At 41.5% G+C, this 13692-nt stretch overlaps 1 protein-coding gene across 8 annotated transcripts in view; it reads left to right on the plus strand.

Moving 5' to 3' along the window:
* wizb (WIZ zinc finger b) overlaps window positions 1-13692 on the plus strand; it is a 35827-nt gene that overhangs the window by 15786 nt on the left and 6349 nt on the right. For 7 of the 8 annotated variants that reach the window (XR_004342312.1, XR_004342313.1, XR_004342314.1 and 4 more), the window contains 8 exons: window positions 2232-2357; window positions 2785-3336; window positions 3981-4421; window positions 4590-5087; window positions 5179-5754; window positions 5848-6059; window positions 11584-11890; window positions 13526-13691. Coding sequence is in view for 5 of the 8 variants with exons in the window: in XM_032586618.1 (XP_032442509.1) it covers window positions 2232-2357; window positions 2785-3336; window positions 3981-4421; window positions 4590-5087; window positions 5179-5754; window positions 5848-6059; window positions 11584-11890; window positions 13526-13691 (2878 nt within the window). In the remaining 3 variants the exon portion in view is untranslated. The remainder of the gene's footprint in view (window positions 1-2231; window positions 2358-2784; window positions 3337-3980; window positions 4422-4589; window positions 5088-5178; window positions 5755-5847; window positions 6060-11583; window positions 11891-13525; window position 13692) is intronic. The other variant, XM_032586621.1, reaches the window with a different exon arrangement.

Genomic DNA, 13692 nt, shown 5'->3' on the forward strand with positions numbered 1-13692 from the left:
GTAAGATGAGTGACAGTAGTGCAATGTCTGAATCAGCATGGTGAGAAAACATCTCCGGTAAGATACTGTGTGTGTGTGTGTGTGTGTGTATGCGTGTGTAAAGGAGAGTGTCCCCTGATGCCCATAGTTGATGTGGCACTCGCTGCATTTATCCCCACCTCCGCCTCCTCTCGATTGGTCACGCCTTAGCTTCGCGGTGCATATGGGGGCAAAATGGCTGCTTCCACCTCCCCGCAGACCCAAACAATAGCGGAAAAGCTGTCTGCTCTCTGCCGCCGGGAGTCCGATGCACTGCGGACCGGTGAGTACCGCGCGCCCTGATTCCTGCGCAGCGCGTGCCCTTTGGATCACACAACGGCGGCGGCGTCGCGCGGCACGTCTCGCGCCGCATCTCCAGTCACATTGTATCCAGACAACAGCCATTAAAAAGATTATTTAAAAAAAAAAACAAAACCCAGTTTTTCTTCTAAAAGACCATGGAAAAGAGAGCTCATGTCGCGCAGAGAGACGCAGGTAGCCCATGACATGCATGTCAGGAGCTCATAAAGCGGGTCATTGTTATTGTTTCGGGGACGAGGGGAGAGTTGGTCCTGCTTTCCGACACAAATTGGGACACATTTTTCAGTTGTGAATTTGTTGGCATAGTTTGTGTGTACTTAATGACTGTGAGGTATTTATTTTTTACACGGCTCGAATGACGTCCATTGCTGCGGGATATGTAAAATTACCTACAGTTGCCCAATCCTCGCCATTTTACTGTGCTTTTATTTTTTGATAGGGAGGACACGCTGTGCTTTCAAGTATGCCTTTATTTTAAAACTAACTGTACGAGACATCATCCAGGCAACGCTGTAACTTTAACGGACTAAAAAGTGGGAGCTTACGGATAATCTTACCACAACTTATCGGGATAACTGTAATGAAAGTGTCACTTTTTTACCTGCAAGTGTCGGACTCGCCCACTGTTTTCTCTGCCTTAACGTAGACAAAGTCTAGTTAGCATTTACTCCAAACACACATACACACACTGATTTTTTTTTTAAAAGAAATAGTATTTCACATGGTCTTTATGTAAAAAATAATGGCGTAACGCAGAGGTGTCACATCGCCGCTCTTTTACAGTCAGGCGATGAACTGACAGGCGCAGAGCCGCCCACCAGACAAAAAGCATTGTCTGTCTCCGCGTCTCTTTTGATTTACCGATTTGTCGCAGAAAATGGCACTTTTGTCCCAGGAATGCCTGACTGCGGAGAAACGAGTCTGCCATATTTGCCTCATGCTCTAGTGCAATTATGACCTTTTTGACAGGGATTCATCTCTCCAATCATCTCTGTTTACGTGCATTCCAGCAGAAAAGCTGATAAAGGACTGAAATATTGCAGGCAGGGAGCTCACTTTGAGTTGACATTTTTTTTTTACACAGTGGTGTCTTAGTAAATTAAAAATATTTAAAAGCAAATTAAATTTATTGTTTTCATTTATAAAGTGGAACTCATTTATAATAAACAGTCATTACACACAGATATAGTTTTGTTGATTTTCGTGATCAAAATCAAAATCAAAATTCCGAGTTTATCAGAAAATTATAAAGTTATAGCAGTTCTCCAGCAGACTGGTAGTGACTGTTAAGCCATGCTAGATAATGACCAAATAACAGGACTTGGTTGATTTTTATTATCAGTATTGTATTGGGGGGAAAGTTCAGTGGAAGGAAAAAGTCTGATAAAAGAAGTGTGCATGAGTAAACGGGGTCACCGCAAGAAAGCATGTCTACCTATCCATCTGTGTATCTATCCATCCTCATGTATTGCGAATCAGCTGTATTTTAAAGTTGAATGTTAATTTGTTCAAAATAAGCTCTTCACATGTTAATTGTAATCTATAACATGTCACTAATGTGTTGTAATCTGTCATGTGTTTAATTAGGGGAAGTTTTATTGAAAAATTCCACTGTAGTCACTGAGCAAAAGCACAACTCTGTTTTGTAAATGATATCATGATCATAAACTCAATGTCACATGACTGCAGCAAAGGCTTGAATTGACATCACTTTGGGTGGGTTGTTAGAAGAAATGTTACAGTTCATTCACAATGAATGTCACATGTATGTGTTCTTATTAGCTTAAATGATAAAAAAATATAGTTTGTTGCAATATATTATCATTTACCATTTTAATTCTTGATCAGCCATATTAACGTCAACATTTATATGAACTTCCTGTTTTGTGTAGGCGATGACAAGGAAGCAGCCGATGAAGAGGATGAGGAGGGTCTGCGACTTTCCTCACTGGATGCTCTTTGCTTCAGTACTGGAAAAAAGGACAGCCTCTCCCTCAGGGAGGTTGTAGACGGCAAGGGTGAGCGCATAGAAATCAGAAATCTACTTCACCGAAGTATTAATACCGCTAGAACTTTCCACGTTCTGTCAACCACAAACTTCTATGTGTTTTAGAAACTTAAAATTCAGTTTATGACAAAATTATGTTATAATAGTTGTCCAACATACTGTTATTGACACCCTCTTTAAGGAGATTACGCCACTCTAGATAATTGCCAAAGAAAGTCACTTGGTTTATTTTTATTATTATACTAGGGGAAAATGAAGTAAAAGGAAAAAGTCTGGTGAAAAAAAAAAAGTTTGTAAAAACTTTTTACCTGTAAAGGGGTGACCTCAACCTTGACAGGATAGTTAAGGAAAGCCCATTTTGCATACAGGTGAAAACTTTTTTGAATACCTCTGGCCATTTGAACCACACATGTGACACAATTTCTCGTCTTTTACAGTCAAGAAGTGGAAATGTGAGGTCTGTGACTCTCAATTTGAGAGCAGACGTGGACTCTCCATCCACTCTCGCGCTCACTTGCGCCAGCTGGGCTTCACCGTCTCAGAGAGTGGCGGGTCGGCCATCGAGCTGCTCCACCGGGTAGCCGTGGAGCGCAGCATCGACGGCAAAATCAGCTCATCTCTGCTGACGCCCAAGAAGCCCTCCCAGCCCGTCTCCCTCAAAGCCGAAGAGATGGAGGACATGGAGTTGGACGAGAAGCCCATTCCTCTCTCCATACTGGCCAAAGCGGCGAAGGCGGTGCCCTCCGGCTCCGCTACGCCCACGCCGTCTCCAGGTGCCTCTCCAGCTCCAGCTCATTCCAGCTCACCTTCCTCAGTAGTGAAGAAAGCCCCCATTTCATCTCTACTGCCCGTGTCTTCCCTGTTGCGCTCACAAGAGCACAAAGTTGGGGGGCTGAAATGCCTGACCTCTAATCTATCCGCTGCCTCCGGAAACGCAACATCCAAACCGCTCTGGGCTCCGCAGGAGAACGATGCTCCTCTCAACCTCAGTAAGCATCATCACTCTGGCCCAAGACTGAGTTCTAGTAATAGTTCAGTCTTATCAGTGCTAATTCACTGGTGGACCAAGTACTCAGTTTTATCACTTAAATCAAAGTACTGATCCTACACGTCAAAGTAAAAGTAGCTCTGTCAACTTATTACTTAAGTCAAAGTATTAGAGTATGTGTTTTCAAAAATACTTAAGTATTGAAAATACCTCAAATTTTGAAGTTGTTTTTTCAGCGTAGTCAAGAATTGTTGGAAAAATTATCTGCTAATTTGTACAGTTCTTCAATCATAGATCATAAATAATGCATTAGTCTTGCTTTTTCTAGCTTTTCTTGATGATCAAAGACATTTTAAAATTTCATGCGTTATTCATTCAGGGATACACTCTGTAGTTTTATTGTGTGTCAGTGGAACAAAATAGACACAAACTATACAAACAAGGCCAATGGAAGTAACAAGTAACGAAAGCCTTTGGAGAAATGTAGTGGAGTAAAAAGTATGATTTTATCATTATATTATAGTGCAGTGAAGGTCTTAAGTTTTCCCAAAAAATGCTACTCAAGTACAAATGTTCAAAAACTGTACTTCAGTACAGTTTTGACTTTCTCTGGTGTTAATTCAATGATTTCCTGTTTGTTTGCAGCACTGGATATGGACTCCGACAAGGACATCGTTTGTCAGCTGTGCGGCGCCTGGTTTGAGACTCGTAAAGGCCTATCCAGCCACGCTCGAGCCCACTTGCGACACTTTGGCGTTGAGTACTCAGAGTCCAAAGGCTCTCCTATTGAACTCCTGAGCCAGCTCATGGACACAGATGACTTCAAGCACAAGGCGAGTGCGCTGGAGCTGGACAGTCCCACGGAAACTCAGGGCGTGTCCCCAGCGCTTTCCCCCGCAAAGCAGTCGCTGCTAACGCTCTCTTCTTCTTCCTCCGCATCACTCCTCTACAAAGTGACCACAGTTGGGGGTGGGTCCAAAACTACCTCTGCCTCGTCTCTACCAGGTCCGCCTGCCAAGCGTCTCAAGACCTCTTCCATGCAGGTCTTCCGCCTCAGCAGCGGGGAGCTGATGGCCCTTCCACACAGTAAGTGACGCATGATGCAGTACCTTGCAAAAAATGTTTCTTCCTCTTGAAGTTCTACATGTTACAACCACCTTTTGTTAGGATTTTATTTTACTGATAAAGACAAAGTAATGTGTATTTGTGAAATGAAAAGAAAAGTCTAAAAGTAAGAATTCTCTTGTCTGCTAGATGAACCTCCAAAGGAAATAGGATGCGAGTATTGTGGGGAGTATTTCGAGAATCGCAAAGGCCTCTCCAGCCACGCCCGCTCCCACCTGCGCCAAATGGGGATTACCGAGTGGTCTGTTAATGGTTCTCCAATTGACACGTTGCGGGAGATCATCACCAGGCGAGGCCTGCCCTGCGCCCTTCCTCTCAAGCCTCTCAAATCCCCCCCACCGTCCTCTCCGGGACCTCCTCGCTCTCCTCTGTCGCCTTCCTCGTCTCCACTCCTCAGCCGCCTGCCTTTCACCTTCGCACGCCCATCCAGTCCTCCTCAGTCAGTGATGTCCAAATCCAGCTCAGCTCCATCGATGTCTCCGAGCAGCCTGGCTCTCAAGCCAAAGCCGGAGCCAGTGCAGGTGGAGGTCACTGCACCCGGGTCTGTGGGAAGAGCCGGAGGTTTTCCGGTTGAGCCGCCAAGCTCGAACTGGAGCAAGTCCGACAAAGTTTATCCCCTTAACCTAGGTAAATTGAAAGAATTTCAGGTGTAATTGTTGTACATTCATTTCCTAATGAAAATTGTAATATATTGTTTTACCTCCTGGTTTCCTCTCAGCCATGGCCCATGAAGTGGAGCCTACGAGGGACATTCGATGCGAGTTCTGTGGGGAATACTTTGAGAACCGCAAAGGTCTATCCAGCCACGCGCGCTCCCATCTGCGGCAAATGGGCATCACGGAGTGGTCTGTCAATGGCTCGCCCATCGACACTCTGAGGGAAGTCATGCACAAGCGACGGTCCAGTAGCTCATCTCGCTTGGACCAAGGAGTGAAGAAAGAGTCCAGGCAAGGAACCACCAGTCCGCTGTGGGAAAACGCAGCAGGAGCCCGTGGCTCAGATGGTTTGGGTGTTTCAGGCTACCAGTCCTCCAAGTTTCGTAAATCTCCTCTCAGTTTGGTGCAGTCCGGGTCGAGGATGCTCAAGCAGGGCCTCGGCCCCGTGGGTCCATCTGTCTCCCAGCCTGCAGGGAAGTTGTTCCGATTGTCCCCTCTGGCCAAAAGGCCCATGTCAGATAAGACCCAGTCAGCAGAGGCCGTTGCTTCACACGCACATCGACTTAAGACTTTCCCATCGCTTCCACACGATTTCTCCTACAAAAGGAAACCTTCACCAGAAAAGCACGGACACCAGGGTAAGCTGCAGCCATCATGCTCATGCAGAGTCCCTTCTAATTCCGATCATTCATCCCTAAACAAGAACTCTAATCCCTTTCTGTGTTTTTCAGACCCCAGTTGTGAGCTGTGCGGCTTCTACTTTGAGAATCGTAAGGCTTTAGCCAGCCACGCGCGCGCCCACCTGAGGCAGTTTGGCGTGACTGAGTGGTCTGTGAACGGGTCGCCTATCGAGACTCTGAGCGCTTGGATACGCAGCAGACCACAAAAGGTCCTGGAGATGCACCGCAACTACATGCAGGGTAACCGCTCCTCCCCGAAGAAGGTAAGGAGCCCTCGGTCTTTGTTGGAAGTGCACCGCCGAGGTAGAATTTAGTGCCTGGCAAAGGTTTTCATGCCTGTTTAACTTTAGCTCATTCTGCAAAATCGTCACCTTCTGAAGTAATTTTTTGCCAAGTGATTTTGGCAAAAAAAAAAAAAAAAAAAAATCACTTTTAGGAAGGTGACAATAGGACAACCACAAACTCTGGGGTTTTTTGGGGGATTTTATGTGATAAACCAACACAAAGTTTGTTTAAAATTTGAAGTGTGCTTTTTGCATTTGTATTAAGCTTACTTTCTTCTGATACCGTTAAATCAAATCTAGTGGAAATGTTTGCCTTAATAGTGACCTGAGTGGAGTTTTGTGTAAACTTATCAGTTTACAGTCATATTCAACTCGAGATCAGAATATTTTATAAAAATTCATTTATTTTTGTGTCAGTTCAATAAGTGAAGCACACACTATACAGTAATTACAAATACTGATGTTTTCAAGACTTTATTTCTGGTAATTATTATGTTTTGCTCTGATGATGTAGAGGTTTACCTCCCAGCAGAATAAGAACCTTAAAAATACAACCAGAGCTACAATAATAGCTTTTTAAAAACAGATTATTTTCATTAGAGAATATTAATGTGTCAGAAAGGCCCACCCAGATTGAATTGAGAATCTGTGGCAAAACTTACAAATATCTGATTACAGGTAGTCTTCATCAAGTCTCACAAAAGTTATGATTTTGCAGGAAGAATGGACAAAAAACCTCTTGTTTAGAGCCACAGCTGTATTTGGAAAACTAATGTACAGTACACAGGTTTTTCTTTCGATACACATTTACCTGCGACACTGTGTTGTTCAATCACATAAAATCCCAGTAAAATAAACGTCACATCCAATATTTTCCATAAGGATCTCTAGATGAATGGCAGTTCTTATTAAATGCAGACGTGTGATTTGATTTTTGATTAACGAGCTTGTTCAAGAAAAAAACTATCAGCGCTAAAAATCCTTGTGTTCTTAGCAAGTAGCCAGGTAAATACATAGTAAACACTGATAGCCTGCTGTGCGGTTTCTTCAGTTTTCTCCTTCCAGGGTCTTTAAACAGCCTTCCTGATTTCAGATCAGTCAGGCCTCTGCTGGCTGCACGACAGACATTTTGTGTCCTAGAAAGCTGCAGACGTGTTGTCTCGCAGCTCAGAGCTTTACTGTTGATCCTGTGTCTTTACTCCCTGTAAAAAAAAAAAATCACTGTGGGGACAGATGCCAGAACGACTCTGCTATTCACTTGATAGTTACCATAGTAACCAGGGTGCCTGGCAGCTTATGTTTCATCTTCAGATAAATTATAGCGAGCTGTTGATGGAAGAAAATGTGTCGAGTCTCTTTTTTTTTTTTTTTTCCTCCCCTGTTCTGAAATTAGTTTCTGGTGCATTTGCGTCACTCTCTCTCACACCTTTTTCTCCAAGCTCTGATTTGAAACACATATGGAGCAGAAACTACTCTTTAAATATCTTTGGGATTATATTACAAAGGTTTGTTTGTTTTTTTGTTTTTTTTCAACCCAACTAATATGCAGGTATCAAAACTGCAGCAATGTTAAACACGTAAAAATAATTAGAAACCTATTTTATATTGTTGTTATTGAGGCAACAGTAACATGTAAGACTTTGAAAAGGAATGAACCACAGAGGTTTTAAAAGTTGTGTTTTTACTGAGCAGATAGCCCACAGCCTTGGCGGTGTTTGTGTTCAGGCTGATTAGATGTTTCAGGGTGAAGCTGGGTGGGGTTGTGCTGTGAGGAGTGTGATGCCGTCTGTCTAATAATAGGGATGATGTGTCCTAGAGGAGCTTCTTCCATTCGTGAGACAGTACTAAAACTTGTTTGAGTGCCCTGCAAAAATATCCACACCCCTTTCTCTACATTTTTTTTTTTGTCACATTACAATGTCAAGTTTATTTATTTTTTTTTAAAATAGGACAAGACGTATTAACAAACATTTACATGCAAATCTATAGGATTATAGCCAAGTGACTAATTTCCATCGTTCGTCTCATTGGCAAGTCGATGTTAACACGCATAATAAAAAAAAAAAAACAAGGATGAAAACAAATTAACACTACTGAATAAAAAAATTGGACATAATCCATACATATGTTCAATGTTGAGATTTTTGGCTTTCCAAGATCCAGTTCTGCAGTAATCTTTCCTCTGTTTCATTGGCATTTTATTTGTTAGACCAAAAGAGACGTTTTCTTCACATAAAAAAAATCAGAAAATTGAGGCTTGTATTTGTATTCGTCCTACCCGAGTCAATACTTTGTAGAACCATCCTTCCACCAGCTTTGGAGCATCTTGAAACTGAAATGTTTGCCCATTCTTCTTTGCAAAATAGTCGAACTCAGTCAGATTTAATAGAGAGCATCTGTGAACATCAAATTAAAGTTTCACCACAGATGATCTTTTCTGAGCTGTTCCATCTTAGCTTTGGCTGCTTGCTTAGACTCATCTAGCCGCTTTTCTTCTAGGCTTGCTCTGTAATTTATCTCCACTTACTTCAGATAAACTCTAAGCCAGCTTCTCTGTCCTGAATGTATAAAATCAACCCCACATTATGATGCTACCACCATGCTGGGGATGTATTGGTAGGTGTGCAGTTACTAGCATCAGTTTTGATCACCTTTATTTACACTGAGATTAATTTACACACTGGTAACTTCTGAAGGCTATTTCATGCACTGGACTTTATTTATGGGTATCAGAGTAAAGAGGGATTTCCTTGTACTTCTTTTTGAATCAAAGTCATTTTTGTAACTTTCAATTTGCACTTCATAGATATTAATAATGCTTATGATACCGATCAGATAACATGCTAACTCTGTAGTTAAATCATTCTTAACATGATTTAGAAACTGTTGAAATCTTACAAATACAAAGCAACAGATGTAGTAATAAGGTAATAAAGCTATCTGTGTAGTCTGTTAAATCTTCCTGTACTTGAATGCATTTTGTTTCCTGCACATTAGCATTCCTTGTCGTTGTGCACGATCAGAATGTCAGATGATTTGTATTTATTTTTTTACATTCAGGTCAGAGAGTTGAGTGTTTCTCCATCTTGGAGGATTTTGAGGTCCACCTTGGCTCGCTTGTAATTTTGTTAAAGCCTCGCTATTTTTCTGCGCTTGTGGCTTGAGTAACTATTTGGCGTCCGCAGCCAGAAATTTGCTGCTATTTAGTAGAATGTGCAGCGTTTGCACTACTTTTCTGTCTGGCAGCAGTTCACTTTCAGTTTTATCTAACGTGTGCATGTGCCAAATCTTTTTTTTCTTTTTTTTTTCCTCATTATTTCCACAGTTACCCATAGCATGTCACAGACGCCGAGGATACACTTAGGATTACACTTTCAACTAAAAGTTTTATTTTTTTAAAAACCTTTTTCTGAAAGGGAAAACGCAACACGTCTACAGGTTCCAAACTTCTATGATATAGTTAACTCAGCTTCTTCTGCGGCTGGTATGTGCCAGAAGCTGACACACAAACTCGCTCTCTCTAACTAAACCAGCAGGTTCCTTTTAACGTGCTACACAGATGGCGCCTGCATTTTCACTTATGGTTATAAATTACGCAATTTGGGAACTGGCACAACACCATTTGCTGAAAACTGTAGTTTGTATTCTACAGCAAGAGAAACAATGGCTTGTCGTTTATTTTTCACAGAGTTCAAATTTATCCTCATTAGCAAATAACATACCTACTTTGTGCTATGTTCAGCTGTACAATCATGCGATTAAATGTAAGTATCGAGGGAAATAAAGCGGGGAAAATACATTTTGAACAGACTAACTTTTTTTTTTAATTAAACATGTTTCTCATGGGGCTATTGACACGAAATTCATATTAGATTATCAGTAACAGCCCAAGTAATCCTCACACACAGAGATATGAAAAGAGATAGGAAAGGTTTATGAATTAAATTCTATGTAATAAAGTGGAATAATTAAAGTTGAGTATAGGACACACTCACTGAGCTTTATTTAATCCCAGCGCCTCTTAAGTGTTTTCCAAATATTTTTCTTCAGCAGTGGAGTCTTGCGCTGTAAATCTTCACAAAGGCAACTACGGTTGAGCGCACTATTTATGTACATGTAGCTGTTCCTCATCTTCTGAAACGCTCAGTGGATCTCATCAATTTCCAAATGGTGTTGATTTGAGTTCGTAACTACATGCAAGAGATCCACAGCTGCAGACTCTTTAAATGGACGCGATCTAGCTGTATTTAATCATCTCTGGAAACAGTTAGCAATTAATCCCACACGCTGTCCAGATTCATGCACCAACATTGTTTTAAACCCCGTAGTCATATTCATCACTTAACTCTGCCACACCTGGCTAAAAAATGTTATTTTCTATCAAATAAGTAGACGAGCATAGATATATTTAGGTTAATGAACGCTGACACTGCCAAAAACCTTTTTTTTTGCACAAGTATTCAGGACTCATAATCCTGGACACAGCTTGATTTTCTCTACAAGGCCACACTGATTTGAGCTTATCCTACACTCCTTTCTGAATTAAATCTCCAAATCAACAGATTTTCCACAGGTTTGATACGTCGGGCCCTCTTGAGTTGTAATTGGCTCTAGAAACTCTTCTGATGATTTCCTTGACTCCTCTGTCACCTGGACTTGGGAGGGTTATGATGAAATGTTGTTCTTACCACTTCCTTATTATGGCCCTAACGGCGCTCGCTGGAACATTCAGAAGTTTAGAAATAATGCCTGTAGCCAATCCCATCAGCATGTTGTGCAACAGTAAAGTTGCGAAGGTACGGAGAAAGCTCGTTGCTTTTACTTGTGTGTCTTTCGTGATAACCTGCTAATGAGAAACAACCTGTTACTAAACCAGTCTGTTAATTAGCACAGATAGGAGGCAGAATTGCTTTCTAAATACTCAGATGACTTTTATAACAGTTTATTACACATGACTTAATGCTTGGTGTAATTTAAGTGACACTGCTGAAATCGATGGGAATTTCATGTCAATATATACAGTATTTACTGATTCAAATATATGCGTATAATATTTATTTTCTCTGCTTTATCCCATTTTCTGTCACTTGAACAAATCTAACCCAACATGGTAAGGCATCCAAACCCACCATAACTGTCCATAAATGAATTTTAAAAAATAATAAGAAGCAACATGTTTTAACCTAAAAGTCACCTGCTGCTGCTGATCATGAAAATATATTTATTTTTTAACGGTTGAACATATTTTGGAGACGAGGGATCTTAAATAAAAGCACGACCATCTGGTCTCGTTTTGTTAAGACTAGATATTCAGATCTGATTCTTGGCTGCTCGTTTTTTTTTCTGGCTATGATAAACTCAGTTGTAGCTTCCCAGTTTTATATTGATCATATTCAGAGCTCATGTATGTTATAAAGTCTATTCAGAACATCGTCTTTCGGCAGTGATAGTATAGTTTTCCTTAAAGCGCTGCTGATAGATCACTTGTTTTTCCGTGTTCCAGAAGACGAGCTCACCTCTCACCTCTTCTGTGGATTCTGATCATGTCCTCCCAATCTCATCGCAGAAGGCCCACTCCTCCTCGTCCCCTTCTTCCTCTCAGTGGTCTTCTTCCCTGGCCGCTAGCCTGGCTCGGCCGCGGAGCCAGGAACTCCGCCGGGGCTCCTCCGAGGCCGCCGACGAGGAATCGGGGGCCGCCTCGCGGTTGGCTCCGGCCAGGGCTGGCGGAAGCAGCCCCACCTTCTCGCGCCTCGGCAGCAGCCTTCAAGCACAGGTGGCCCGCAGCGAGCTGAATGTCCGCCTGCCAAGAGGTACGCACGGAAACACAACACTCTGTGGCATCGTGCACAAACCTGAAATATTCACCTGCATGCAGGTTTACATGCAGGTAGACCTACATGCAGGTGTAGGTGTAGCAACTTGAACAAGTTTCAAAACTGGGTCGGTCATGATAACAAATTTTCTGGACGATAAATTATCCCAGAAGTCATTGCGATAAACGGTAATATTGTTCTTTTTAGACCATTTTCAAGTAATATAATGGCAAAGGCATAATAATGCAAAAACACATGATCAACTATCAATGAACTTTAAATTCTAATGAACATTTAATGCTGAAACATTTTAAATGTCTTAATTAAACCAACAAATCAAATTCTGAAGTCTCGGTGTCAGATTCATCCTTAATAAAAGTGGCAGGTTGCAGCAGATTGAAGACTTTTGTGATCCAGTTTTGGTAGAAAGAGAGAAAAAAGAAAGACAATAAATTATGCAAATGAAAATCCTTGAGTTTGTTTTGATTTGTCATTTCATTAATTGATCCACTGATTGCAGGCCTACAATTGTAGCTTTTTAAGATAACAGTTGTGTGCTTAAGTAATGTTTTAGATCAAAGCAGATTTTTCTGTGTACTGCCAAAGTATATGAAGTTGAAAAGATGTTCGTTATTATTTCATTTAGAGAAATTTTCAAATGCAAAAACCGCTATTCGTTCATATTTTGCCAGTTCATAATTATGCCGTTTTATCAATGTCACACCACGCATGAACCACTTTGGCCGACTGGGAAGAAGCAACGGCGATAGTTTGTAGACTGTTATTGCTGGTCTGTCATGGCAGTTGTTTTGTCTTCTGTGTATTTTGGATTCACCAACCGTGTTTCTGTCACGTCACTTTCTGATTGGCCAAATGTCACATTATGCAGGCTGGGTTGATTGCCTCACATGCTGCGATATCGAGCCAAGACGATCAAACATGTTGAATGTCCCCGATTTTAGATTGCCGTGTTCTTGTCGTCCTTCCATGTGGACCACATCCCTCTTACCACACCACACACAGCACAGATATCTCTTAAAATTATCTTAAGAGCCATACTGATAATCAGAGCATCCTTAAGAATGTTAGCTTTGATGTTAACTGCTTTGTTGTTTCTACATGTTGGATAAAAGTTGGCATTTTTTACTGTTTTCTCCAGTTTTTTCAGTGAAAGCATCAATTAAAATCAATCAATTTAAATAAATATGATTAAATGCCTTCACTGTTTGTAGTTTAATGGTTCAAATCACACTTCTTTGTGTGACAGGTTTCCTAAAGAAGCATTCTACCAAGGGGAATGTTTTTCTAGAGCAGTATTTGTATTTGGGGGGACTATAATTGTTGTGACACACAGGCACAGCCAAACAATTACCTAACATAAATAATTGTTATCACAATAGTACCACAAAGATATTGAGATGAAACTTTAAGACCATTTTGCCTAAACCAAATGTGTACAGAAAATAAATGCATAAATAATAGAAATCTTACTGGCAGAACATGCAAACCAAAAATGTGTTATAGATTTTCCTGTTAGCTCTTAGTAACTTCAACAAGTTTCAAAACTGGAGTCCTCCTCCATATTACAAAGTGATTAAAGACATGAATTTTGCTGCGTTCTCTTGCTCTAAGGTTTTGAGCGTCGGCCTTTGAAGCACCCATCCTGCCCAGACGGAGCCGACAGGGACAGTGGCTCTCCAAAGCCCCCGCGCACAGGAACCGTCCCCTCCCTGGTACCCAAGCCACCTTCCTACCCACTGGTCAAACTGGTGGGCAAGTTCTACACCCTGAAGTGCCGG

The sequence above is a fragment of the Xiphophorus hellerii genome, chromosome 16, assembly GCF_003331165.1.
Source record: "Xiphophorus hellerii strain 12219 chromosome 16, Xiphophorus_hellerii-4.1, whole genome shotgun sequence".
Taxonomy (NCBI): Eukaryota; Metazoa; Chordata; class Actinopteri; order Cyprinodontiformes; family Poeciliidae; genus Xiphophorus; species Xiphophorus hellerii.